This window comes from Sciurus carolinensis, chromosome 8 (assembly GCF_902686445.1).
Source record: "Sciurus carolinensis chromosome 8, mSciCar1.2, whole genome shotgun sequence".
NCBI classification, from domain to species: domain Eukaryota; kingdom Metazoa; phylum Chordata; class Mammalia; order Rodentia; family Sciuridae; genus Sciurus; species Sciurus carolinensis.
In genome coordinates, this window is record NC_062220.1 from 25,125,541 (window position 1) to 25,153,513 (window position 27,973).

Sequence of the window (27,973 nt, forward strand, 5' to 3'; positions counted from 1 at the left end):
AGCGAGCTAGGAAACCAGCCTCAGAGAGCACACCCACAAGGAATAGCCGAGCCTCTGCGACAGCCGCGCTTTATTTGGAGTTTTCCACCTAAGTGGCTCCCAGCTGGGCCACATGATATGTGCAAAAGTCCCCCCAGAAAGCTGGGCCTCGCAATGGGTAAAAAAGGCCCCCATGGGGCAGAGCTGTGCAACCGTAAAAAAAAAAAAAGAGAGAGAGAGACAGAGAGAGAAATCAGTTTCCCAGGAAGCCTGGCTTGGGCGAAGTACATATTGCTTGAAGCCAGTCCAATGTGCCACTTGTTCAGGGTCTGTTTTCTTCTCTGATTGTGCTTTCTTTTCCAAGTCCTTAACACTCTGGGGTTGTGGCCACCAGAGGGGCCAGACGCAGTCCTCAGGGGCTAGGACGCCTGGCTGGCAGTGTGGATTGAGGGTGACCTCTCACACAAAGACACCCCTGACACAGTGTTCCCCCTGGTCTTGGCCCACCAGGAAACTCAGGGCTTCCAGTCTGCCGCTGAACCACATTCGAGGGAGGGACACTGCCCCAAGACAGGCAAGGTCCTCCACCCCGCAAGGGCACAGTGGGGTGGGAGGCTGTGCCATTCACATCACACCCAAGACAGGTGTTTGCAGTGTCTGACTCTGCGCGTGTGCATCTGGGTGTGGCACATCTGTGTGTGTGTGTGTGTGTGAGTGTGTTTGGCCAGAGGTGGGGGCCGAGGCTGGGGGAGGCACTTCTGGGATTCAGGGCACATTGACTTTGAAGGGGCTTCCAGGGACACTTTCGTCGCCCCACTTGACAATGAGGATGTAGTCCCCTTTCTCCTTGACAGTGTAGGTGACGTTGTACACTCGGTTCCCCATGTGCTTCACATACACCTCCTCGCAGGGGGTCTTGGGTCCATGTACACCCACCATCATCATGTTGGTGCCTGGAGGAGGCAGAGAGGGAGGACTCGCACCAGGGCCCCCAGGCCACAGCCCTCTCTCCCAGGACTCCTTGCTCCCACCCCACACGCCCAGGCAAGCCCGCCCTGAGGGCAGCCTGCTGGAGCCTGCCTGCTTTGCTGCAGTCCACTGTGAAGGAGTTCTTCTGGCCCACAAAGGCCTGGGACAGCCCCGGGCCCCGTGTCACCACTTTGCTGGCATCTGAGGCAAACTTGGGGATGGAACTATAGCTGGAGCCACGACTTGAAGATGACTTGGTCACAGTCTCCACCAGAACTGTGGATGTTTCATGAAGGCTGTGGCCTCCAGACAGCCGGGGACCTAAGGAGCAGAGTGGGTGGCCATGAACCTGGTCAGAAGGGGTCCCTAGGTTGTGAGCCCTCAGCTAGCACTGACAACCTTCTGGGCCTGTATCATGTGGCCCACCTCCTGTCCAATGGCATTTGAAGAGCACAGCCCCATTCCAAGTTAAGTTCCCATGCTACCAGCTCTAATTCCTGCTTCCCTCTAGGCCTCAGCCTCAGACAGGTCCATCTCTCACCTTCCTAGCCTTGGTCTGGAAACCAAGTTAACTCACAGAGTAATAAGACTTTTATTGTTAAAAGGAACTATGTCCAGTCAGCCATGGTGGCACACACCTGTGATCCCAGCAACTTAGGAGGCTGAGGCTGGAGGATCCCAAATTCAAAGCCAGCCTCAGCAACTTAGCAAGGCCCTAAGCACCTTAGCAAGATTCTCTCAATATAAAAAATTAAAAGGGCTGGGGATTCTGCTCAGTGGTTAAGTGTCCCTGGGTTCAATTTCCAGCACCAAAACAAACAAAAAAAAGTCCAACAGTCCTTTATTTTATTGATTGATTGATTGATTGATTGTGGTGCTGGGGTTTGAACCCAGGGCCTTGTGCATGCAGGCAAGCACTCTACCAACTGAACCATATCCCCAGCCCCCAACAAGCCCTTTAAACAGCTTCAGATAGGGAAGTTGGCTAAACTTACTAGCAGCAAGAAATAAGGGAAGTCAAGAGGGAGAAAGCTAAGCTAAAGCTTGGGGAGCTATTGCAGATAAAAGACTAATCACAATGAAGAAGAATTGAAGTTTTAAGGATTATGTACAACTCCACAGAATGGAATGCTGTATAATCCAGGCCCACCTCCAGTCCTGATAAATTGCCCATGATGTTTGGGGACAGACTATGACCAGATGTGAATGGCCACTGGAGCTGACCAGACTGGGTTGGCCTGTGTGGACCTCCTATACCCAGGGCACTCACCTGTCACCTTGGCTTTGAAGGGGCTGCCCACGATGTGCTGGGGGCCACCATACTTGATGGCAATGAGGTAGTTGCCAGGAGCCATGGGAGTGTAAGTGACCACATGGCCCTCAGGACATTCCCGACAGTCTAACTGCACCTTGGAGGGGCCATCAATGGTGACGGACAAGGCCCCTGAACCCGCATTCAGGGTATTCACAATGAACTCTGATGACACACCTGGGGACCAGAGGGAGCAAGGTCTTAGGCAGGAAGGGATAACAGTTCAAAGCAGACTTGACCCCAGGTCCCAGGCCCCCACAGTGAGGATTTGGGGGCGCAGTGAGCATTGCCCCTGCCTCTATGGCAAGACAGTACTGATGAGTGTGTGAGTACCCCCAATACACCCCTGTTCCCCAGCTCCAGGCACTCACCAGTAGTGCCTCCCTCAAGCCCAGGACCATAGGCTGACACCAAGCCTGGGTCCCCAGCCTGGCTCTGCTCCCCAACGCGGATCTTGAAGGGGCTTCCAGGAATGTGGGCACCATTAAACTTGACATCGATGGAGTGGATGCCATTCTCATGGGGGATGAAGTGGATGGTATGCTTATCTGTGGGGCAGAAGGTTGATGGATGAGCCTCCCTCCTTCCCAACCCCTTCCCAGGAGGGCCTGGCCTGGCAGGGGGTCACGGGCAGGGCCAGCTCACCACTATCCAGCTCAGAGACATAGCACTCCTCCACAGCACCCGAGGGCGTGTGCACCCTAGCATCGATCACGCCCCGTGCACCGTTCAGCTGCACTGCGAATGACGCGGGCTGGTTCACCTTGAGTCCAGTTTCCTGCAAAGGCCACAGGGACACTCAGTTCTGGGAGAATGGGGCTGGACTGGTCCTCTCGGCAGGCTGTCCCCTCCTGCCAGGCCAACTGGCAGGAAGGGACGGAGGAGGCAGGGGCTGGTCCCTAACTCTCTGCATCCAGCTGCCATGCGGTGGGCACCATTCTAGCCACGCTGGGTACATTAGTGGCTAAGGGATGATGTGTCTCTGTCCTGGATGAGGAAGCAGAGGCCCGATACTATAAATCAGGCTGGTGGCAGAGAAGAAAGTGTTTGACAGTGCTGCGTAGGCTGCAGGCACCCTGGAGCTCAGATGTGGAAAGTTAAATGTGCCTGGGCCAGCCTGGGGGCGCTTCTGGGAACAGGTGGGCCAAGAAGGAGGACTTGAGGGAGCAATGGAGGACTCGGGGAGGGGAAACTGGGCTGGAGATGGAGCCTGGTTCTAGGGTCGGGGAGATACATGAGGGCTTCTGTGGGCTGACAGGACGTCCCTGCGGGACAGCTGGAGAGGCGTGGAGGCTCAGCCTTCTCCCTGCCCCTTACTCAGTGAGCTGCCTGTGTGTCCCTGTACACTTGATAAGGGCCTCCTGGCACATATTCCCACATGATAGAAGTGAAGGAAGTTGGGTTCTCTGTAGATCACAGCAGGACAAAGCAACCCGGGTTCCCAGCAGCCAGGAGAGGCTGTATCTTAGGCCCTGAGGCCACATGCATTTGCCTAGGAGTCCTCAGCCCTCTCTGCAACCCGCTTGCTCTGATTTTGTATTGATTTTATATATATATTTGTTTTTTGCTGGTATTGAACCCATGCTACATGCTAGGCAAGCACTACCCTGAGCTACTTCCCCAGATCTACTGTATATTTTTATTCTCAAGAAGTCATTAGTTTATAACATTAAAAAAAAAAAGTGGAACAAGAAATTTCAGGTGGTAGTACCACAGGGAGACAAAACTACCACAGGGAGAAATAAGGCACGAAGTGACACAGTAAGGGCACACCAATAGGGACCCAGACACTGTCCTTCAAGGGCCCCGCCCTGTGCTGTACAGTGGAGAGAGGGGACTTCTGCTGGCCAGCTCTTCCAAGGTCACTGAGTCCCTGGCCATGCAGACTCCTGCCCATCTCTCAGGTAGCAGAGGGACCCCACCCCTGGCACACACCTGGAGGCTGGTAACTGTGAGACGGCGGGCATCATCTGAGAGGGAGGCCACAGGCACCACAAAGGGGCTGTCTGGGATGTGCTCATCATTGAACTTGATGGAAACCTCATAGTCACCTGGGGAGGGAGGCCAGTCAGCACAGGCCCCAAAAACTTCGACAGCAGGGATCGAACCACCCACCCCAGCAACATCCCAGGACAGAGTCCTTAGGTTGGGGCCCAGCTCTTCGGACACATTCCCAGGGGTGGGTGGAAGACGACCAGGCAGGGAAAGAGCAGGGGCAAGTAAGGGGTGGGCTGCAGCCCCAGGCATTTTCTTTCTGGTCAGTGAGCAGAAACCCAGTCTGGAAGGTCAGGCTGGCTCAGCCCCCACCCCAGCATGGATGGCTACCTGGTTCCTGGACGACATAGGAGACCCCGCAGGAGCCATCTTTGCGGTCCTCAAATGCAATCTCTGCCTTGCTGGGACCCTCCACAGCAATAGACAGGCCCCCCGCGCCTGCTTCTCGGGTCCAGATGCTGAACTCGGCTGCATTCAGGGAAGCAGAGCAAGGGTGGTACTTAAGCACCGTTACCCTTCACACTGGCTCAGCTGCTCTGCCCCCAACCACCCACCTGGGCCCCTGTCCCTCACCTGGCACACCGGCCACACCTCGCTCCAGCCCTGTGCCTCCAGCGCGCACCTTGTGGGCACCACCTTCACCCAGTGGCCCCACAGTGAACTGAAAGGGGCTACCGGGCACATGCTGGCCACGGTACTTGACAGCGACCGTATGAGGCCCCATCTCCTGGGGCACAAAGCGCACGCTGTACGCACTGTCCTCCCCTTCAACGATCTCTGCAGCTTCCGTCTTGCCTGATGGGCTGGTCACCTGTGCGGTCATGTCCTGAGAGCTGGCCTCACCTGCAGGGTGGTGGGGGGATATCACGTAGCAAGGCGCTGCTGTTCCCTCCCCTCCCCTCTCAGTGAAAGTCCCTCCTCTGCTCAGACCAGCCCTGGATGTCTAAGATGAGTCTGCCAGGGTCAGGACCTGGCTGGCCTCACCCTCCCCTTCTGTCTCAGGGGACAGAAGGCCCCAGCCACCCTGTGGGCACCTTGACCCAGCCCAGTACTCTCTGCTTACCCTCCTGCTGCCGGGTGATGCTGCCGAAGGAGCCCAGGCGTTCCCGGCCCAGGAAGTCTCCGAAGACAGCAGGGAACGGGTCCCCACCGACCTGAGTGGACTCCTCCACCCGCACCTCGCGCTTGGTCTCCCCACCCCGAGTCTTGCTGATCTCTGTCCGCTCTGTGCGGGTGTACGTGTGGCTGCTGCGTGTGAAGGTGCGAGTCAGGCGCTCCTGGGCAGACACCATCTGGAACCAGTTTCCTGCGGGACACCAGGGAGCCAGGGTGAGTGCAAGAGGTGAAGAGTGGGCAAGCAGGAAGGGGCCCCTGAGCACAGCTCTGGGCCCAGCTGACCCTCTCCCCACTGCCCTGCCCACCCGGCTCTTCCCAGCTCTACCAGGGATCTTGAGGTTGAGGTCACAGGTACTGCCGATGGTGGCAATGGAAGGTGCCTGTCTACGCCGGGTGATGCTTTCCTTCATGCGGCCCTCGCCAGTCACCTTCACAGTGAAGGGGCTTCCTGTGGGGTGAAGGGTGGGTCAGATGCACAGACCACCCACCTCCCCGCCTCCTGGCCTGTCCGTGCCCAGCCCTGGCCAGAGCCTCACCTGGGACGTGCTTGTCAGCAAACTTGATGTTAATGATGTAGGTGCCGGGCTCCGTGGGGCAGTAGGTGACTTTGCATGTGCCATCCTCCATGTCCTCACAGTTGATGTCCACCTTGCTAGGGCCTTCGATGCTCAGCCCCAGACCCCCATAACCTGGGGGGAAAATGAGGTGTCTGCCTCAGCCCTACGCCAGCCACACCACAACTGCTCTCCCTGCCCCAAGCTGCAGAAGGAAAGGCCAGCTCCTACAGTAAGCTCCAAGGAAAATGGTGCCCTGGAAGGAGAGGGCTGAGCCAGGCACGGTTCCCAACAGCCCCAGGATAGGCAGTCTAGAAAATTCCCTTGGATTCCAGTGATTGAGGGACAAACTCGGGATGGTTGAGCTTTCTCTTAAAAGTGAAAAAACTGACAGGAGATATTTACTTTCCCCCAAATGGGCCTCAGACTTTGAATCCCAACAGAGACTGGGCCATGAAGTTCAGTGAGGAGGGTATGGCCAAGGGGATGCTGGACAGAAAGAAGGACAAGTACCCTCTGGAGGGTTCAGCTGGAATGGGGGTCTCTGTGGCAAGAAGTACCTGCATTACGAGTGTCCACGATGAACTCTGCCACCTGGAAGGTGTGTCCTTCTGAAAGGCCCTTGCCCCAGACCCGAACCTTGCTGGCATCCCCGATTTCAGATGGCCCCACCAGGATCTTGAAGGGGCTGTTGGTGACATGCTTGCCACTCTTGCGCACGCTCACCACATGCTCCCCAACCTCTTTGGGGGTGAAGGAGATTCCTGTGGAGAGGAGGTGTGTTAGGCAGAGCCTCCCTCTGGGCCCCCTCCCCCTAAGGTGCCGTCAAGAACCCACACTCACCGATATGCCGGTTGGGCAGGCGCTTCAGCAGGCAGGGCTCCTCATTACCCGATGGGGCACGGATGCTGGCAGTCAGCTGGCTCAGGTCACTCTCTGTGATCTTCAGTGACACATCCGTGGAGGTGCCAACATTCAGCTGTGAAGTCCTCATGGAGTCATCACCTGTGGGGCAGATGGAGCATAGGGCCTTGCAGGACTCAGGAACCCCCATGGACAGACACTGCTGGGCTCAGCAGAGACCCAGGAACCACTCAGAGGCCCAAGGCCCGGAGAGTAAGGCATTCACATTAGCTGCCAACACCACAGAAGGGCCCTGCACCCCGGTTCCCTGTGGTTGCCTCATTCCTGCAGGGGCTAATCCCTAAATGGACCTTTGTGTATTCAATCAGGGAGTGCATTGGAAACAAGACCACAGAGACCCCTTCCTTGCTCTCTGTCTCTGATCAAAGTGCTTAGCTTCTTTGGGACAAGTTTCCTCACCTATCAAAAGAAATGTCAATACCCCAGCTTCTTAAGAGAAACTTGATAAACAAAATAAAAGTCTTTCAAAGCATGGGGAGGCTGAAAGTTTCTTGACTGCTGCACAGAATAGTATTCCTCCATTTATCCAAAAATGCCCTCCTCCACCTTGGTGGGAACCTGGGCTCAAATGCCCTGGGACAGGCTGGGCTTGCACATACACTGCATGCTATGTGTGTGGTAGGCTGTGTCCCCAGTGTCCACCCCACCTGTGATCTTGGCTGTGAAGGGGCTCCCTGGGATGTGCTTGTCATCAAAGCGCACAATGATGCTGTAGTCCCCAGGCGCCGTGGGCAGGTAGGACACTGTGCAGGTGCCATCCTTATTGTCCTTGCAGGTGATCTCTGCCTTTGATGGGCCCTCCACAGCCAGTGACAGACCTCCTGTAGGTGGTGGTGGGACTGAGATCAGAGGTCCTGCCCTTGCCTCTGCACCTGGCCAGCCCCCACCCATGTCCCTTGCCTGCTGCTCTCCTCACCTTCTCCTGCATCCTTGGTGACAATGGTGAAAGTGGCTGGCTTGTTGACCACGCCATGGCTCAAGCCTGGCCCATAGGCACTGACGTGGCGGCTGTTGATGGCGTCCACATAGAACTGCAGGGGGCTCCCTAGGGGGAGACGGAGACAGAGGCCGTGTCAGCACAGAGACAGAGGCAGCTTGTGCCCCCCTTGGCCACCACACCTTCCAGCAGCCTCCCTGCTGGGCCCCACATCTCTGCCATAGGAACCTGGCTCATGGAAGCCTACCACCCACCAGGAATGGAAGATTCCTCAGAGCCTCACGTGCAACTGCACGTGGCAGAGTCTCAATAAATATTTATTCAAGAAGGAAGGCAAGACGGACATGGATGCCAGCTTCTCTTGTCCGCGCACAGCACAGCCGACCCCAACTCACCGGGGATGTGGTTGCCGTCATACTTGATTCCCATCTGGTGCAGTCCCTTCTCAGTGGGCGCATACCTCACTGTGATGGTGCCGTCCTTGTTGTCTGTGATGTTGGGTCTCGCGGTCTTCCCGGAGGGCATCCGCACCTCCCCTGCAGGCCAGACACTGTTACATGGGGACCCTGGTTTCTCCCACTACAAGTCCCTGTTGTCCCAGGCCCTACTCCTGTATGGCTCTGTTTTCACTCCAGAAGTCAGTCACCCAGACACAGCCTGGAGTAGCGGATGAACCCTGAACCAGGAGATAGATGCCTTGAGGCTAAATTCTAGCTCTGCCAACTGGCTGTGTGACCTTGAGGCATTCACTTCCCTTCTCTGGACCCAATTTTCATCTTTAAGACAAGGGGGTATGTCTGGAGGAGGGTTGTCTCTGCCCTCTGAGCCCTCATCCTGGGGGCCTCAGAAAGATACCTGTGAGCTCCCCTTTCTGCACGGTGAAGGGGATGACCAGGTTAAAGGGCCTCAACATGGACTCCAATGGCTCCACGGGCACCACTGGCTCCTCTGTGGCCTGTGGCAGATGAGAGAGGACAGTCAGTGGCTGGGAAAGGCCTGGGAGTGTGGCCTGCCACATGACTACCATTGGACAGAGCAAGGAAAGAACAAGATGGTTAATGATAAGACCTGAGTGAGAGGAAAATGTGCCAGCTGTAAGGAAAGAGTGCCATGCCCTTGTGGGGCTCCACCTGCCCAGCCTAATGCCCGCCTGCATTCCAAGAGGCCCCCAATCATGCCCCAGCCCTGGCTGCAGAAGAACGGAAGAAGAATTAAAGGAAGTGCGGAGGAGCAGGGTGAGGCCCGCCACGGGAGGCGGCAGTACCCAGTGTGTGGGGCAGGTGCCGGGCCGGGGCGGGACGTAGGGCTGGTGCAGCTGTGGCACTTCAGAGGGCTCCTCCACATGAGGCAAGGGGTCACACGCCTGGGGAGGCAAGGCATGGGGCACAGGATGTGGTGAGCCCATAGGACCAGAGCTGACTAAGAGAATTGCCCATGGACCTGAAGCCCTAGGGGGACGTCCTGGGTGTTCTACCCTTGTCATCCACCGAGGTGGCCTGAGGGTCAGAGAGGAACACAGAGTTTCTCCAGAGAAGGCTGATGCCCCTGGAGCCCGAGGTAGTGCTGTGCTCCCTCCCACTTTGGGAGACCGTGGGAATAGCAATGGCTTGATTCTGGAGCCCATCAGCCCTAGGATTCATCAGGGACAGCTTCTGGGATCCCTTACTGCCACTAAGAGGGTGTGGGCTGCCCGCCCCCGCACAGCAGCTGTCTAGCCCTGCCGTGGCTGTGGAGCTTACCAGAACGTGGAAGGGGCTGTTGGGGATGTGCTCTCCTCCAAAGCGGATGGTGATGACGTACTTGCCCGGCTCGGGCGCTGTGTAGTAGATGTCGAAGGTGCCATCGTGGTTCTCAACCACGTCCACATCAAGCTCTGCCCCATCAGGCGTGGACACCGTGCAGGTCACCTTCCCCTTGCCTGCTGCCTTAGCATCCACTGTGATCACCGTCTCCTCTCCAATCTGGATTCGGGGACCCAGGCAGGCACCTGCCACATGGAAAAGCCAGGTCAGGTCAGGAACTGTGGGGGCTGTGCCCAGTCCTCTCCCTTCCCAGATCCCCCCAGCCCCTAGCAGAAGAGGAAGGCACTCACCCAGGCCATGGCCTCCAATGGACACTGGAAAGAGAGCCAAGTGTTAGGCCCTGTGGCACTCAGTAGGGAACTGGGGGTGGGAGAGGGCTGGGGGGACAGGATCTTTGACCATGGGGACTGGGCTGCAGATCTGGATGTGCTTTGAGGAGGTTGGATGGTGAGAAGGGCAGGGATGTGGAGTGGGGGCCCACCTGTAACGAGGCACTTGCTGGCGTCCCCAGTGGGCAGAGCGTGGATGCGGAAGGGTGAGTAGGGAATCTCATCGCCGCCATACTTGATGGTGATGGTATATCGGCCGCTCATGTCTGGCAGGTAGGACACAGTGTATGTGCCATCCCCGTTGTCTCGGATATTGGCCTTTTTGGGCTTACCCTCAGGGTCCTGGAGGAGAAGCAGAAGTCAATGCCTGCCTGTGCCCACAGCCTGACCAGGAGAGATGAGCTGCCCCTGGACTCACCAAGATCTGCACAGTGAGCAGCCCCTCCCCAGCATCCCGAGCATCGATGGTGAACTCCACAGGCAGGCTGGCAGGGATGCCGGAGGCATTGAGGCCAGGGCCACTGGCCCGCACCTTGCTGGCATCATGGGCTGGAAGCACTTTGATCTTGAAAGGGCTTGAGGGACAGAAAGGATAGACAGTTGGCTGGGGTCCCTTCTCATCTTATGCATTGAGTCCTCCCAACAAATGGCAGGAATGACTGATGCCAGTGGCAGCACCGAAGTCCTCAGGGCTGTGCTGCCTCTGGGGCAGTGGACTCTGGGCAAGAGCAGGATGGGGCAACCAGACTGAGTGAGGCTCAGGTGAATGAAAGGTTCTCCCCAAAGCCTGGCACTGGGCCTGCAGATGTGGCCCCAGAAGAAGCACTCAGAGCTCAGCATGGAGAGCCCAAGGCCGTTCCTTACCTGCGTGGCACCTCCTGGTCAGCATACTTGACGGCTACTGTGTAAGGCCCATCAGTGGCAGGGGTATAGTGGACAGTATGGGTGCCATCTCCATTGTCACGCACTTCTACAGGCTCAGCCACACCTGGGCAAGGGATGTAGGGTCAGAAGAGCCTCCTGGGACCCCATCCTATTTCCCTCCCATCTTGGCCCAGACATTGTATACCTGTGGGGCCCAGCACAGCCACCTGCAGAGGGGCCCGCCCAGCTTGACTGCAGTCCACTGTGAAGGTCTGGGGTACCCGGGCCCTGACGCCGGCCCCCAGTCCTGGCCCAGAGCACTTCACCTTCCCAGGATCGACCACATCCTTCACTGGCACCCGGAAGGGACTCCCTAGGAGGAGGTAGACATTAGTCTTTACCTACCTGCCTGGGTGGGTCTCCCAGATTCCCAGAATCAAGGAAGAGGCAGCCTCCCCTGCTGCGAGATGCCCACAGGGAGGCCAGACACACAGGTGAAAATGCTTAGAAACTTGCAAAAAAAACCCATAAACAAGAATAAATGAACTAGGTTGCAGACTGAAGTTGGGTAAGACAGCAAGAGGGTGAAAGGTGAAAGTGGCCAGTGGAGCCAGTGACCAGGGCCTGGACTGAGTGGCTGAGCCCAGTAAGTGGACCTGCATAACCAAGGTCTGGCACTCCAGGCAAAGGCCTCTGGGAAATAACTGGAGCACATGTGCAGCACCCACTGCCCTGCCTCTTGGCCAGATTCAGCACCCAGGCTGCCTTCCTGCAATCTGGGCTCTTGCTCCAACATGCTTCGAGGTGCCTCCTCTGTAAAAATCCACACCCAACTTTCCTCCAGTTTCCCCCTCACAGAGCACACATCACGTCCTCCCTTGCCTTCCCTGAGCCTGTGCCCATCCTCTTTGCACACCTGGGATGGGTCGCCCCCCAAAGGTGATGTTGACGTCATAGTCTCCAGGGGTGAAGGGGATGTACTCCACGGTGCAGCTACCATCTTTGTTGTCCTTGCAGGACATCTTAGCTTCTGAGGGGCCCTCGATGGCCAGGCCTAGGCCCCCAGTGCCAGCTCCCCTGCAAGATGATACCCGTATCAGCTCTGCTAGAATCAGTGAATAGGCCTGGAGGGGGCTGGGGACAGGGGTAGCTCAGGGGAGATGAGCTACAAGGGCTGACTGGGGATACTGGGGAGGTGTGCTCCTAGGTCACCCCAGAGAGGATGGGGTATGGTGAGGCACAGATAGAGACTGGGAAGCACAAATGGTTCAGATCAAGGGGGCCACAGCCCCCTTGGTTAGGCAAAGGGAAGGATACCTGGTTTCCACCGTGAAGCGGTTGGCCTTGTTGACCAAGCCACCCTCCAGGCCTGGCCCAAAGGCTCGGACACGGGTGGGGTCACAGCCCTCGGTCACGCCTACTCGGAAGGGGCTCTTGGGTACAGCTACATCATCATACAGCACCTCCACCAAATGTACACCTAGAAGCCGGCCAGAGTCAGTCAGGGTCGCAGCCCCAACCACCCCTGCCCCGGGCACACCATGGTCAGCCCCCAGTCCCTCACCCTCTTCAAAGGCCGTGTACTGCACTCTGTAGGTGCCATCCCCATTGTCTGTCACGTAGGTGTCAGTCTTAGCGCCCGAGGGGTTGAGCACACGAGCCGTCACATGGTTGCCACCTGTGGCTGTTAAGGATCTTGCATCCACAGTGAACTCAGTAGTCACTTCTCGCAGGACACCTGGGTCCCAGAGAAGCACATTTAGAGTGGGGCCAGCCTTCATGTAGTCCCTCCTGACCTTCCATCTTCCACACTCTTCCTCTAAGTACAACCTGCTCACCCTCTGCCACCCCTGTGAGCTCCATGCTGCCCCCATGCCACTCCATTCACCATTTGGCGACAATCTCCACCTATATTAGTTGCTCCACCTGCCCTGAAGGACAAATCTGAATCTCACCTGCCTCTGCCTGGCCCATGCGCAGCCCAGGGTCTGGCCCCCTGTGGGCAGCCCAAGTGCACCACCACCTCCTGACTGCCATCATCTACCCCGAAGCTCTCCCTCTTGAGCAGGGTGCTTAACTTTCTTGGATCAAGCATTCCTTGAGCTGGTGAGTGCAAGGATCTCCCCAGAAAAATGCGCAGGGGCAGATGTGACAAGAGCAGAGGTCAATCTCCATGCCCTGATTGTCCCCTTTGCTCCTTCTCTGAGCTCCTAACGAATTGAGAGCCACCTTCACCTCAGCTCTCAGCTTGGCTTCTCTCCCACCTGCTGATGACCCCACTCCTTGACCCACTGCGGGCTTTTCCTCGCACTCACCATGTGGCTCCACACCGGGCCCAGAGACCTTGACGCCACTGGTGTCAACAGCTGGCTGCACATGGACACGGGTGGGGAATTTGGGGATGGGGTGGCCTCCATATTTGATGGTGATAGTGTAGGTGCCAGGGAAGGCGGGGCTGTAGGTGATGTGGTAGGTGCCATCGGCATTGTTGTGGATCAGCACCTCAGCCTTGACGCCTGCATCTGACAGAATCTCGATGGTCAGCTCAGCCTCACCCGCCTCCGAGCAGTCCACAGTGAAGGTGGCTGCCTCGCCAGCCTTGCCGCGCTCCAGGCCTGGCCCGCTGGCCCGCACCTTGCTTGGGTCGAATACAGGCTGGATGGTGGCCTTGAAGGGCGAGCCTGGGATGTGGGCTTCAGCAAACAGGATGTTGATGGTGTATTCGCCTGGCTCTGTGGGCAGGTAGCTGACGGCACATGAGCCATCACCGTTGTCCTGGCACTCGATCTTGGCCTCGCAGGGACCCTCCACGGTCAGCCCCAGGCCGCCTGTGCCGGCCCCCTTGGTGTCGATGGAGAATGGTGCAGGGGTGCCTACCAGCCCGCCCTTGAGACCAGGGCCATAAGCACAGACCTGGGGGAGGAGAGGCAGGTGAATCCCCCACCCCTGGCCTCTCCAAGGCTGCTCTACCTCCATGGCTGCCCACCTTGTTGAGCACCTTCCACTGTGGCAGTTACCGTAGTGACTACTTAGAACAATTCCAGGTGGGGACAGGAGGTAGCAAGACGAAATCATTTGTCCTAGTTGGTGGACCTGGAATTCAACCCCAGGTCTGGTTCCCAGGCCAGGCTCTTACTAACTGTCTCCAAGACAGGTCCTGAGGCAAGGGATCACCCTGGCCCTGGCCCTTGACTGTGCCCACTCCAGGTACATAAGTCCTTCTGGCCTCTATCCCTATGACTCATCTATCTTCCCCACATGCCCCCAACTCCTGCCTCCCACCAACCCCTATCTCCTCACCTTGGAGGGGTCAGGGGGCAGCACACCTTCCACAGCAAAGGGGCTTCCAGGCACCGGGTGGCCATCGTAGGTGATGTCCACTTTGTAGGGCCCCTCTTCAGGGGGCATGTAGCGCACAGCCTGGGTGTCAGCTCCACCCCCAGGTTCCAGCTTGCAGGGGATAGGTCGTCGGGAGGGCGAGGTCATCCGCACATCCAGCTGGCCTTGACCACCAGCCCCTCTTGTGTTCACAGAGAATGCCTGTTCCTGCCCCACAGCCACCTCTGCATGGAGGGCAAGGGACACAGTGAAGCAGAGACTGCAACCCATTCCACCCCCAAATCCCTCACTCCCAGGGAAGTTCTTGTCCCACTTACTGCTGTTGAGGCCTTGAACTTTGACTTTGCTGAGGTCCAGTGGGGGTGCCACATTCACCACAAAGGGACTTTTAGGGACAGGGTCCCCACCATAGGTCACTGTGACTGCCATGTTGCCCTATTAGGTACAATAGAAAGTCAGAACCTGGTGGCTTAGATACCACCTGGCAACAGCCCATTGGCCTATGTGAACCCCGAGACTTATAGAACCCAGCAAGAGAGAGGACAGGAGGCAGGAAAAGGCCAAGGACCCAGAACTGGTCCTCTGAGATTAGAGGAGGGACACCCAATCCCCAGTCAGCAGGACAGGCAAGGGCATGCAGGGGTGGGACACACCTGCTGGACAGCGGTATACTTGACAGTGTAGGAGTAGTCATGGTTGTCTATGATCTCAAAGTCCCGCACAGCCTCACCCTTGGCTGCCCCAGCAAAGTGCACATCCAGCTTGGCCTTGCCAGCTCCCTTGGTCAGCACCGTGAAGTGAGTGGGCTTCCCAACTTCCACACCTGGGAGCCCATCCAGAGATGGAAGTGAGGGCCTAGAAACCACTAACCCCAAACCCAACCTCACGCCAGCCCCAGTACCTGCCCAACACTTACCTGTGCGGTTCAGCCCAGGGCCCTCAGCCTTAACCTTGCTAGCATCATGGGACGGGTCCACCTTGATGTGGAAGGGGCTGGCAGGGATCTCCTGGATGTGGAAAAGGCTTCATCAGGACTTTACCCTGCGGACCATACCTCTGTGCCAGGCCAGATGCTGTCAGTAGGCCTCAGGGACCCAATGTGGACAAGGGTGGCCTCTGAAGAAGCCCTCTGGTGTTCTGTGAGGCACACTGCTCTCACATAGGAGGGTTCTGGCAGCATCAGAGTAACTGTGCCTCCCCATCCCTGAGACCAGGTTTCCAGTTGTCCCCATAGACCTCCACTGTACAGGCTTTATGACTATTGGTAACCACGGACTGGGGTACCTGGTTGGCAAACAGCACCATGATGGTGTAGTGGCCGGCCCCCGGGGGTGTGTACTTGACTGTGAAGGTGTCATTGTCATTCTTGATGATGTCAAAGTCAATGTCAGCCTCTGCAGGGCCCACCACGCCAGGAGCACACTTGATGCCAATGCTCACATCACCTGAGGGAAGACAGGCAGGCAGAGGCCGTGAGTGGGGCTCAACAGTCAACAGTCCCAGGAGCTGTGCACAGGGGAGACGCTCCCTCCTGAACCCCACCCCTGGGCTGCACACACCTTGCCCTGCCTCACTGCAGTCCACTGTGAAGTAGGTGGGCTCGTTGGCCTTGAGGCCCGTCTTCTCCACACCAGGGCCATACACCTTCACCCGCTCAGGGTGACTGCCTTCTCCCACGTTAACCTGTGGGCAGGGGTCAAAGCTCAGCTCAGTGCCCCTCCCTCAAGGCCCATTCCTCTCCCTGCACCACCCTCTCCGGCCTCAGCTGGAACAGTCTTAGCCTCTTCATGGGAGCCTTGATGTGGGAGGGATGGCAGAGGCCCAGGAATAGCCAAGGTCTCCTGCATGGGCCTGGCCACCTTCTAGGACCCTAGTGGCAGGCAGGAGGCAAACTTGGAGGACATACCCTGAAGGGGCTCTTGGGTACGTTGACACCTCCCCAGGAGATGATGATGGTGTGTTTAATCGGCTTGGTAGGCACATAGGAGCAGCGGAAGGTGCCGTCGCCATTGGGGATCACCTTGATGTCGATGGGGCAGCCGTCCGCATCCTGTGGGCATCACCCAAGCAAGGTCTGTAGTGGCGTGGCCAACTCAGAGCACTTCAGTGCACCCCCTGCTGGCCTCGGGCAGACTTGGCACCTCTTCTTTCCCATCTACTAACACCCACACACCCCAGCCACTGATGTCATATGGACCCAGTGCCACGTGCTCTGTTGGCTAGGGCCCATCTTAGGAGTCAGGAAACCAGCTTGAGGCCATCTGTGTGGCCTGCTCCCCCAGCCTAGGTTTCCTCGTCTCTAAAATGTGTTAGTTGGAGAAAGGCTGGACTAAATTGATATTCCTAGAATTGAATAACAAGCCTTGTAAAGAAGAACTGACCCCCTGGAGCCTCAAGAACATGCTCATTAACCTCTAGGGGTCAATGGACACCAGTCTGAGAAACTGACTTGAAACCAACATTCTAGTTGGCGAAATCATCTTTCAGTTGCAGATTTTTAGTATAAAAATGAGCAGTTTTATAAAATACGTTTTTAAGATTAGCATCAGTAAGAAAAGTTTTAAATTGCCCATATCCTTATGGGCCCACACGACTGTGTTCTCCTGACTTTCTGTGACTTTATAACCCGCTTTTGGGAGGCCCTGCCTGGGGTAGTGAGAGCAGGGGAGGCAGAGCAGTGCCCTACCTGGGCGTAGAGCTTCAGGTCTCCTTTGCCAGCTGCACGAGCATCAATGGTGAACTCAGCGGGCTTGTCCACGATGCAGCCAGTGGGCTCCAGGCCGGGCCCAAAGGCCTTCACCTGGGGCAAGAGAGGAGGGCTGGGTTGGGGACAGGAGGAGGGCCAGTGCACCCCGTCCCTGTCCTAACTGGTGTGCAGGAGCTGGGACACACCTTGTCTGGGAAGCAGTCTGGTGGGGCTGGCTGGATGTGAGCAATGAAGGGCGAGTCACGGATGTCCTCATCGTCACAGATGACATGCACAGCGTACTCCCCTGGCTCTGTGGGCCAGTACCGCACATCGCAGGAGCCATCTCCCTTATCATCACACTCGATCTTGGCCTGTGAGGGCCCCTCAATGGAGAAACCTGGAGCAAGGTGGGGAGGGTCAGAAGGTACAAGGCAGCTTGGACTCTCAGGCAGGGACCCCACCCCTTCCCCAACTCCCACCCCAGAAACCCTTCTCTCTCATCTCCCTGAACATCCTGATGCTCCTCAGCATTCCTTCTCTGTCCCCAAGTCAATCCCTTCCTTACCTCCCTATGTCACACCCCTCCCCAGCATCCCTACCTTCTGCCAACCAGTCACTTACTTACCCAGTGTCCCCACTTCTGTGCCAATGGCCTCCACCACAAAGTCAGCTGACTTGCCCACCTGGCCAGTCTCCAAACCAGGACCCCAGGCCCGCACCTTCTGTGCTCCTGCTTCTGGGCTCACCTGGACTTCAAAAGGACTGGGAGAAAGAGGGAGCTGGTGTCAATGCCAGGAAGTACACCTGCCAAACGCACCCCTCCTCTCTTCCTTCAAATCCCCATGCAGCCCACCTCCTTTCCTTTACCCCAAGATGGTCTATGCAGGGAGGTATAGGGGGGCCATGGTGTTTACCTGCGGGGAATGGCATAGCCACCCCAAGTGATGGTCACCACGTACTTCCCAGGCACCACAGGGTAGTACTCGCACTCAAACACTCCATCCCCAGCCTCCCGCACCTTCACCGGCTCCTCTGTGCCCTCTGAAGAAGATGGGGGTAGGGGTGCAATCAACAATCTGTGAGGCCCAGTTTCTCAATCCCCTCAAAGAGCCCTTGGTACCCAGGCCAACCTGAGGGCAGTGCTGCTAGTGGGCAGAGCTGAAACTCAGGGCGGGATCACAGGTCGTCCCTGTGCATGAGAGCCCAGTATAGCACGTGTGGCAGGGAGAATTAGTCCCAGGTTGCAGACTGGGAGGTAGAGAGGAGATGATGTACCTGAGATCCCATGGTACCTCTTTGGAGCCTCTCCTGGGTGTGTGTGTGGTGCTGGCTGTCACTGCCCTCAGGTTGTCAGAACTACAGGCCATATTTCCTCCCTGAGCCTCCACCCTCAGTTCCCCAGCCCTGGTCCCTGGTACTCACTTGGCCCCTTGACTGTGACCTTGAGTTCCCCGCTGCCAGCACCCTTGGTGAACACCTTGAAGTCAGCCACCTCTTTAACACGCACACCTTTGGGCTGTAGGCCTCGTCCAGAGGCCCGGCAGGCATTGGGGTTGCAGGCTGGGGAGAGGAAGAGAAGGGAGGTCAGGAGATACTAAGGGGCCCTGGATGGAGTCTAGTTCCTTGTTACTGTCCCCTGACTGTGCACAGTCCTCCTGAACCCCCTCACAGACATAGGCCATGTGGCCTCAGGTAACCCTGCCCTGTGCTCTCTTGTGTCTCCATCACAACTGGGGTTGCTGGGAGTCAGGCTGGGCAGCAGGCTGGCTGCGGGCCCCAGGTCAGGAAGGTTACAAGAAACCCTTTATGTGGGGTCCTCAGAGCTGGTGTCACTTGGGAGGAAGGCATGGTAGAGCCTCGGTTGAGAGTTGGCTAAGATAGGGAAGGGCCCTTTACACACACCCAAGGCCATCCACCTAGAGCCATCTGGGCCTTCTCAGAACCATCATAGCAACCTCAGGAACTAAATCATGTCCCAAAATATCCAGCAATGCCATGGAATGAAAGCTGTTCCATGTGATGTAAAACCTGCCATGGAGCATGGACAATGCATGGGAACCAGACTGCCACCGTTTACTGGCAAGAGAAAGGAATCCCAGTCTGACACAGAATACACAAAATAGCATGGAACCCACGGCACCACAAAATAGGCAGTGACATATAATCCAGGCCTGTAGGTAACACCCAGGGCATGCCACAGGATATAGGCAATGGCACAGAACCTGGGGCCTGCCACAAAACACATGCCATGGCCTAAATTTTATCATAGAAATCATCAGGCAAATGGCAGGGAAACTAGACCTTCCATGGAACACAGGCAGTAGCATGGAACCTGTGGCCTGTCATAGAATGCTACAGAATAGGGAAATGAATCCACACCATGTGGACCACGCCACACAGCATGGGTGAGGCCAGTCAGTTATGGCCACGCGGGGCCCAGCCTCTGCTGACAAGTACTAACATAGTGCCATTCTCTTAATCTGGTGTTCAATGGGCATGGAGGGGACAGGAGGCAGCCAGAGTGTTGAGTGCAGGGAGAGAATAAGTGGGGATCATCAAGTAAGGGCCCAAAGAGTGGGTGGAGGCTAACTATGTGTCGTCCTGCTGCTGCCCCTCAATGGCTCCACAGGCCACCTGCTCTGGTGTCCTTCCCTGGTCTCCTGACCAGGATGCTCAGGTTGGGGGAATGATAAAGGTAAGGTCACCCAGAGCTCTCCCCAGCTGCTCCTTCTGCCTATCTCAAGCCCTTGTCTACCTGCCCTGAGCCTATGGATTAAGTGCCTCACTTTCCACCAATCTAGTGGAATTCAGTGGCAAGTCTGCATTCTGGCTTTGGTGAGGGTTATTGTGGAGATCAGTGAAGGGCCTTACCTTCTGCCACATGGACAGGGAAGGGACTGCGAGTGATGGGTGCACCAGCGAAGGCCACATGCACAGTATGTGGCCCCTCCATCACAGGTCTGTAAGTGCAGCGGAATGTGCTGTCGCCCTTGTCCTCCAAGGCCACTTCTACTGTGTCCTGTCGACCCTGTGGGTCCACGATCACCACAGCAACATCACCAGTGCCAGCCCCTGTGGTGACAAAGACCACCATCAGTGCCTTCTCTGGACACACACAGCTGATCCTCATTCCGAGACCACCCAGGCCCCCTTCATACACATACCCACATGCCATCAGGGCTGCCTGCCTAATGTGCCCTTACCCGCAGTATAGATGTCAAAGTAGGTGGGTTTGTTGGCCACATTACCCACAGGTTCCAGGCCAGGGCCCCGGGCTGACACCTTGTTGGCATCCCCTAAGGCCATGCCCACATTCACCTCAAAGGGGCTACGCTCAATGTTCTGGCCAGCAAAGAGCACAGTCACCTGGGGGTGAGGGGTCAAAGGTTAGCTTCTAGGGCAGATCAATTCTGAGAGGGGTTGGAGGGGCAGAAAAGAGCCAAGGAGGATAAGAGGTGGATGGCTGGTGCACTGGGCAGGGGTGGGGTGAGGGCTGAGGGGGTCCATTTAGTCATAGCCATGAGGAAGAGTGATGGGAGGGCAGGAGGGCACACTGGGAGATACCTTGTGCAACCCAGCGACCTTGGGCACATAGGAGACAGCATATGTGCGGTCTTTGTCATTGTTGGGAACCACCTTGGCCTATCAGGAAGGAAAAAGATTGAAAACCACCGTGGTTATAGCCTCACCTGATCCCATGATGCCCAGGGCTCCCCAGCCCCAGGAAGTCCCCATGATGATGCCTTCCCCAGCTTCCAAAGCACAATGGGTGGCTCTAGGCCATTCCAGTTGCTTGTCCCATGGTTTCTGGGTCCAACCCCATCATCCCCAGCACCTCTCCATACCTCCTCCGTGTGGCCCTCCGGGTCCTCAATGTAGACCAGCACTTCACCCACGCCTGCGTCCACTGTCTGCACGGTGAAGTGGGCAGGCTGCAGCACGGTGTTGCCCTGAGGCTCAATGCCTGAGGGGCAGAAACAGCCCAGATTACTCAGGGGATCCTACTGTGCCCGGTTCCCCAGGGAGGTTCTCAAGGCTCCGCACTTACCAGGCCCATAGGCAATGGCTTTCTTGGGGTTCAGCTGCTTGGAGCGAACAGGGGCACCAGGTTTGAGTTTGGCCTTGGGGAACTGGGACAGGTAGGTCATGACAGAATGCTCATCTACGTTGGGGTCCACGATCTCCTCAGGGGCAATCACCTGCCACAGAGAGGAACAATGTTTACAGGGGCCCTCTTTACCCAGCAGCCCCAGTTCTTACCTGCATCCTGGCCAGGTATCCTTACAGACCCAACCTCCACCCCTGACCTCTTGACCCTAAGTCCCACCCCACTCCATGTGCCAGTGTACCTGGGGCACCCCGAGCCAGTCGTCTGCCTGCTGCATGGCTTCTCGAGCATTCTGCACAGGCTGGTTGGGGTCCCAGGCTTCCCAGTCAGGACAGAGGCCTGGAGAGATGGTGGAGGGAGACAACAGTTGGGGGAAACCAACCAGCCAGAGCACAGAGCACGTGTTCACCTAAGGTCCTCAGAGGCTGTGGCTTCACAACTCTTCTGGCCAGCTCTAGGTCCCTGACCAGCCAGGTTCAGTTGCCCCTGACATCCCAACTCATCAGCTGGGATGCCCATCACTGTAGAGGCACGGCAGCCCTCGCTAGCACCAACAATGAGGCCTTTCTGCCCTGGTTGACGCAGCCTGGCACCAGCCCTACCAGCCAGCCTCCTGCCTGCCCAGGACCCAGCAGAGACCCTAAACACAAACCCTCATGAAGGACCCTTTCTCAGGACCCTTTTGCCTCATTCCAGTTTCCTCAGGGGTGGGTAAAGGAGGTGAGCCCCCTGTCCCATATGTGCCTCTGATCTATCCCCTCAAGCTGCGCTGAAGTTCCATCTCTTCGCACGCTTCCCACACCAGCCTGAGAGTGTGAAAATCCCTCTCTCTTACTAACTGCCCGCTTGGGGAAACTGAGGCACTGAAAGGCTTGTAGGAAGAAAATGAAGTCTCCTTTATGGCCATCAAGAGCCCAGTCTCCCGTCAAAAAAAGTGCTGAGGCCACCTCAGAGCGCCCTATGCAGGGGTGCAGGGTTGGGGGGTGGCTAGGTCCAGGACAAAGCTGGAGGGGGGCAAGGAGCAGTGGCAGGAAGGGGGCCAGCTCAAAGGCTGGAATCCATGACCTGCTGGAACAGCTGAGCTCACTGCTGGCAGCCACACCAGTGTGGGCAATGGCTCAGCAGCTGGGAATGTTTCCCAGGCAGCACCCCCGCCTCCCACTCCCTGCTCCCCAGCTGACCCCAGGGTGGGGGAGGATTCCCCAAGGGATTGTGGCTCCTTAGGCAGGGCCAGCAGACCCAGGGTAGAAGAAGACCTCTCTTGTGTGATGAGGGTCAGAAAGAAGCGGTCATGGGGTGGGGCTCTGGCTCATACTACCTTGATTTTCATAGGGCCCTGATCTTCTCCCACCTGACCAGGCCAGGGACTACCCTCAGAGGTAGAAGGTCACCTGCCACTGGACAGTACCATGCTGCCTCAGCCCACACCATCCTGGGCTTCAACTGTTTTTTCCAAAATTGATCTCACAAGGAAGAGGCTTCTCTGGTCTAATGGGGGCCTTCTTGCTGCAAGCCCCACTCCCATCTCCCTTCTCTCAGTTCAGTGGGAATGGCATCCATGTGGCAGAGAAGGCAGCTTATGGAACAGGGAGTCCAGGTACTTCTGCCATAGATACACTGTATGATCATGGACAAGTCACTGACCCTTTTTGGACCTGGCTGTCCTGACATGTAAATCGAGTTTTAAACCATTTCCTATTTCTGCAGAATCTAGCCCACCCATGGGGCAGGACCTAACTCCAGCAGTGATTCCCGACTAGAGGAGTAATCCCCTAGGTGATCCTGATCCCCCAGGTCCTGGGGTGTACATCTGACAACCATAAGCCTCAGCATGCCCAGCTCATTCCCACTGTCCTTCTAGGCTAAGGGCTCCACGGTATGCACACTGCCTACTCACCAGGGGCACAGTTGTCCACAAGGGCACCCAGGGCCTTGCCATCCTGCCAGTCACGGTTAAAATTGGTGATGGGCAGCTGGGGCACCTTGTTCTGGATCCAGCCGAGCAGACGCTGCTTGGGTGTCTGTTTGCGGGCATCCTCATCATCCTCATCCTCCCACATGGGCATGGAGATGGAGTAGTGCAGGATCAGCGTCCAGATCAGGCCCAGGATCAACTTCAGGTTCCCATCCACAATAGCCTTGCTGTCTGCAGAACAGAGGGAACAAGCCAAGTCAGGAGGGTCCTACCCTCCACTGTCACAACCCTTGGTTCAAGGGCCCAACCAGCTCCCAAGGCAGCTGCCAGCATCCTAAGGTTGTGCTCCTTCCTCAGGAACCCACCCCTTTCTCTGCCTACCAAATTCCCTCCAACAAGGCCTGGCCCAGATGATGAGCCCTCTCTGGGTCTCCCCTTCAGAACCAGACTGCACATCTCTGCTCCTATGCAGGTGTTTCCACCTCCATGCCACACTCGAGTCTGCCTTCTGCCTAAGCAAACATCCTGCATCTGGTCCTATTGGACTGCAGTTCTCTTGGGAGTACACACTATTTCATTTTGGTTTTTTAACCACCTAACTGACATACAACACTGCATATATTAAATGACTACAATTTGAAAAGCCTTGACAATAGGCATACACCCACAAAGCTATTGTCACAAATCAGAAATAACTGGCACAGCCATCACTGCCCAAATCTCCTTGCACATACCCCCTTGTGATCCCTTCTTCCCTCCTGCCCTTGTTCCAACCTCCCAGGCAACAACCAACCTACTCTCTGTTATATAGATTAGTATATATTTTCTAGAATTGTATATAAATGGAATTGTGCAGTAAAAATACAAATTTATTGGTCTGGCCTAGAACTTAGGAGGGTCTCAACAAAAATGGTTGAATGAAATATTAAATGAGAAAGGAATGGGATCCTTTCCATTCCTTCTACACTCTACCCCAAAGGTCATAGAGTTTTTGGAACAATGGGGTTCTGGGAAGAGGAAAGGGTATAGTGCATGCTCAGTAAGGCTTGGAAATTATGTTGCAAAATGCTGGGGGTCAGTGGGATCTCACAAGTGCCAGGGGAAATGTCACTCATGTGGGCTCAAGTGTTAGGCTCAGACATAGGCTACTAACTACCTTCTCTGAGGAATACTTGGGAACAAAGCTGGTTTGCCAATATTTTAGAGACCCAACTCTCCTTTAATAGTCAAAGGGAAACGTTCAGGAGGAGAGGGGGCTAGAGTGTAGATTTTGGAATCCATTTTATCTGTACAGGGTAATGCAGGTCTGAAACCCATCAGCTTCCTTGAGCACTGCTCTTAGGAGGCAGGGAGCGGGTAGAAGACACAGTCTTGTTTATTGATGCTGCCTGATTAGAGAAGGTGGGGCTGGAGGCTCCCCCTTACACATCTTTTCTGGTTCCTCCTTTCCTAGATCTTGGAGGAGGGTGTTGGGAGACAGGGGCCTGGGGAACCCCTGGCATCCCCCCTCCATGCCACCTGGCCCTGGAGGGGGAATCTTGGCCTCCCTGGCCCTGGAGCTTGGCCCCTCAGCTCCCCCACCCTGTCACTGATTCATCCTTCCTTCCCCAGCAGCTCCCCAGCCCACCCCCTTCTCCTGGCTTCCCTGCAGCACAATGGTTTGGCAGCTCTTGGGTTCCATGACACACTCACTACCGGCCTCCCGGTGCTTTCAGTCTTTCAAACACACAGGCCCACAACACTTTCACATCGTCTGGACGCCCCCGTGCCCTCAGTCTCTCATGGCCCTGACAGACTACGAAGCTAGGGGATCACACACCCAGACGTGCTTCTTGCAAACTGGAGCCAGACCCTGGGAGGGAGGCCTTGAGGCTGCAGTTGCGGGTGGGAGGGGTGGAGAGGGGGCCATTCATGTTTGCTGGAGAGAGAGTTTCTCCCTAGCAACTGGCCCTGGGCCAGACAGCAAGTGGTCCATGGCTTAGGGCAGGAGGGAAGCAGCAGGGCCCAGAGTCCCACCCTGGGAGCAATGACCTTCCTCTCCCTCCTTCCTCTCTGAGGCCAGGCAGAGGGGAAGAAGCTATTCAACCCAGGCTTCTTCCTGTGCAGCACCCCGCTAAGCCACCATTCCCTCTGCCTGGGGATACCCCCAAAGGGGTGGGAGGAGCCAGACAACTAGTCCTGGACACCCCTGCCTCCAGTGGGGGGGTGGAGGGAGAAGAGAGAGGGTTGGGCCAAGGGAGGTACTGGGACAGCTGCTGCCCCCACCAGCCCCTCCTTCGGCTATTGGCTCCAGGAGAGGGAATAGCAACTGGGGAACAGCTGCGGGACAGAGCTGCCTCATAGGCCTCTTTGTTCGGAGGGGCTATGGGGGGGGCCTTCACAGGGGTGCTGGGGAAGGAAGGGCACACCGACCCCTCAACCTGGCCAAGCATCTCACCTCCAGGTGGACTTCTCAGCTCCAGCTCCCACTCCAGGACCTGACTTCCCTTCTAGGAAGAGAAGGGGGCGACCTGTACCCCCTGATGTACCCAAATGCTCAGTTTCAGTCCTGAGACAACACCCAGGAGAACACCCTAGATGGTCCCTTCCCACCACTAAATGGAATGGGGAGCCAGAGGAAGCAGGATGCCCCCCTCTCCCACTGCGGACAGTTCCTTTACATCTCCTGGGGTCAACTGGGCTGGTGTCTCGCTCGGCCCCTCCCTACAGCCTCACCCGGCCCAACAGCTGAATTGCTGACAGCTTATCTCATCAGCGCGAGTGAGCCACTTGGCCCAAACGGGGCATGGCTCCCCTTCCTCCCAGCAGGAACCCAGGGAGCTTCCCTCCCGCCCCCAAACTAGCACTGGCTTCTTCCCCTCTACTCAGAGCCGGCCCCTCCATAGCTGAGCCAAGGGGGCTGGAGCCAGGCACCGCCATGGGGGAGGGGAGAGGTGTGCTGGGGAAGGATGAGGCCGGGAGAGGGGCCGGCTGCCCCCGCAGCTGGGAGGGAGGGGAGGCGGAGTGGTTTCCTATAATGTTTGGCAGAGGCCTTAAGTCTTTTCCCTGGAGAACCACCTGGGACAGTCAGTCCTTCCTTTCAAATCCTAGCTCGGAGGGTGATGATGACCCCAGGGCTGGCTCATCTCTGACCCACCCCCCTAATTCTTCTAGCCTACAGCCCCACTACACACACCAGGGTCCCCTCCCCCACCCCTTGCCCTCAGGCTTGTCCTTCTGGAAAGCTCAGAGACATCTGCTGTGTCACGGAGACAGGGCTATTTCCAGGCCACAGCAGGAGGGGTAAAGGGTGGCAGTATTGGGACAGAGGAGGTAAAGCCTAGGGAGGAGACTGGACAGAGCAAAGGGCCCCAGACTGACCTCAGCTGCTAATTCAGGAGGACTGGAGATGGCCCTGAGGGAGAATGGGGGTGTACAGGCAGCCAGTTATCTAGACAAGACCGTGGCAACCTGGGGGGGCACCTGATCCCATGTGCAACTTCCCTCCTGAAGGGCCTAAGGTGCACCCTCCAAGGGGGCCCTTTGTGAAAATCACAATAGAGCTCTCCTGAGCTCACCAGGGGTGGGGTGGGAGTCTGTCCCTGTCCCTGGCCTCCAGCCTGCAAGGAAGGGACAAGCTGTGAGGGGAGAGGCAGCCTCTCGGCACTGGAAGCCCACCCTGGGCTTTTGAGCTCCCAGGGCTAGAATGCCTCCCCACCCCCACCCAGGACTGACACACCTTCCAAATCTGGTTACACTCAATGACTTCCTCCCCTCTGCAGGCCTTCCCCTCCCTCCCCACAACCCAGACAGTTAGCTGCAGCCAATCCCAAGCATAGGGGGTGGGTTGGAGCTGGGCAAGGACAGGCAGGAGCCCCTTGGGGGGAAGGCTGAAGCAGGAGGGCAGGCAGGGGTTAAGGTTCCCTGCCACAGCTTAGTGCCTTTTTAGGTTTCTGAGGCTGGGCCCTGCCTGCCCCATCCCGGGACTGTACACAGCTGCAGAGCACATGCCTAGAGAGGGTCTCAGTGTAGCTGACACGCCACCAGCTTTCCCGGGGGGGTGGGCAGGACCTGTCTTCAGTCTGGTCTTCCCTTGTGGAGGGGCTGGGAAGCCATTTGCTTTTTGGGATCCGGGGTATGCCCCCAAGAATCAGTAGTGGGTACTAGCCCTGTCCTCTCAAGCATGCATAGGTCTGTTCAATGGAAGGAAAGGGGACAGACAAGGAGGCAGGTTGGTGGGAGTGCTCATGGGGAGGTTGTAGTTGCAGGGCTCAGAAACGGAAACTCTGAATTTCCCAAGCCGCCCAGGGGGTGCCCACTGTCCTGAGAGGGGTGTCAAGGTAGTGCCCAGGTGGCTTGCACTGGTTGGGGGAGAGACCAGATCAAGATCCTCCCTTCCCCTCATCCCCATTCCTGTTCCTTCTCTCAGATCCCGGTGGGCCCAACCCGCACCTATGTCCCCTACCCACATGGGACCACCTCTTCCCTTCTGTGACCATGCCCTCCTCGCCCGCACTGACCGATGGACACGAGCTTGATGTGCTCGCGCTCCAGGAACTCAAGGGCCACAGACACGTTCTCCAGCTTCATCTGGCGGAAGTTGGGACGCGGGTGGAACTTGCGGTACATGCGCTTCTGGCTGAGCACCTCGAGCAGCGCGATGAGGCGCAGCCCGTCACTGAGGTCGCGTTGCAGGTCGGTTAGGCGCTTGCCCACGCACTTGAGGTGCTCGTTGCACCAGCGCGTAAACGTGTTCTGCTGGATCTTCTTCCACGGAGCGTCCTCCGCTAGGTCCTTCTCTGTCGATGGCATCTCGTCCGCCTCGTCGCCCAGGCCGAGGCCGGCGGCGTCCGAGTAGCCACTGTTGTTCATCATGTTGTCGCGGGCGGGGACGGGGGCTGTGTGGGCTGGGGACTCGGGCTGCGGGTGCTGGCGGATGCTGTCGGGCGCTGTCGGGGCGCGACCGCGGGACTTGCTGGTTTGCGCTGCGCTCTCAACTTCTCTCGCGCTCTGGCTGACCGGGCTCTGCGGGCCTCCTCGGCTCCTCGGCCGCTCTGGCTCTCTCTCTCCCTCCGGGGGCGGAGGGTGCTCGGGAAATGCGGGCCGGGCCGGGCCGGGGGGTTTAAGAAGCCCCTGGGCCGCTGCCCCCCCGCCGCGCCCGC

The 27,973-nt window shown here is 57.2% G+C and overlaps 1 protein-coding gene across 4 annotated transcripts; it reads right to left on the reverse strand.

The window, feature by feature from the left end:
• Nucleotides 1-45: 45 nt before the first annotated feature.
• Nucleotides 46-27,973, reverse strand: Flnc (filamin C). 4 transcript variants are annotated; one of them, XM_047560834.1, is made up of 48 exons: nucleotides 27,332-27,973; nucleotides 22,815-23,063; nucleotides 21,159-21,256; nucleotides 20,858-21,008; nucleotides 20,655-20,773; nucleotides 20,374-20,451; nucleotides 20,013-20,175; nucleotides 19,681-19,881; nucleotides 18,232-18,369; nucleotides 17,724-17,850; nucleotides 17,435-17,571; nucleotides 17,013-17,206; nucleotides 16,807-16,920; nucleotides 16,027-16,170; nucleotides 15,680-15,803; nucleotides 15,405-15,565; nucleotides 15,037-15,127; nucleotides 14,774-14,943; nucleotides 14,438-14,555; nucleotides 14,082-14,344; nucleotides 13,097-13,694; nucleotides 12,346-12,519; nucleotides 12,099-12,261; nucleotides 11,698-11,858; nucleotides 10,987-11,154; nucleotides 10,782-10,905; nucleotides 10,336-10,492; nucleotides 10,070-10,259; nucleotides 9,879-9,902; nucleotides 9,526-9,773; nucleotides 9,051-9,149; nucleotides 8,642-8,741; nucleotides 8,182-8,322; nucleotides 7,766-7,894; nucleotides 7,497-7,670; nucleotides 6,769-6,930; nucleotides 6,486-6,689; nucleotides 5,908-6,060; nucleotides 5,697-5,819; nucleotides 5,319-5,561; nucleotides 4,829-5,098; nucleotides 4,586-4,723; nucleotides 4,196-4,311; nucleotides 2,906-3,038; nucleotides 2,632-2,808; nucleotides 2,219-2,437; nucleotides 1,060-1,269; nucleotides 46-932 (listed from the first exon to the last, which is right to left on the reverse strand). In XM_047560834.1, the coding sequence occupies exons 1-48, from the start codon at nucleotides 27,684-27,686 to the stop codon at nucleotides 745-747; spliced, it is 8,181 nt and encodes a 2,726-aa protein (XP_047416790.1). In that variant the 5' UTR covers nucleotides 27,687-27,973; the 3' UTR covers nucleotides 46-744. The 4 variants fall into 4 exon arrangements, with proteins under 4 accessions (XP_047416790.1, XP_047416791.1, XP_047416792.1 ...); XM_047560835.1 differs by lacking the exon at nucleotides 9,879-9,902; XM_047560836.1 differs by lacking the exon at nucleotides 9,051-9,149 and having other exon boundaries at nucleotides 27,332-27,972.

Excerpts from the sequence above, each read along its gene's own strand:
- Flnc (XM_047560834.1), bottom strand. The coding sequence starts at position 27,686 with ATGATGAACAACAGTGGCTACTCGGACGCCGCCGGCCTCGGCCTGGGC. Across the intron at positions 20,774-20,857 it reads AGCCATTGCCTATGGGCCTG|GCATTGAGCCTCAGGGCAAC; the intron begins GTAAGTGCGGAG and ends TCTGCCCCTCAG. Across the intron at positions 8,742-9,050 it reads GCACCTGCCCCACACACTGG|GCCACAGAGGAGCCAGTGGT; the intron begins GTACTGCCGCCT and ends CATCTGCCACAG.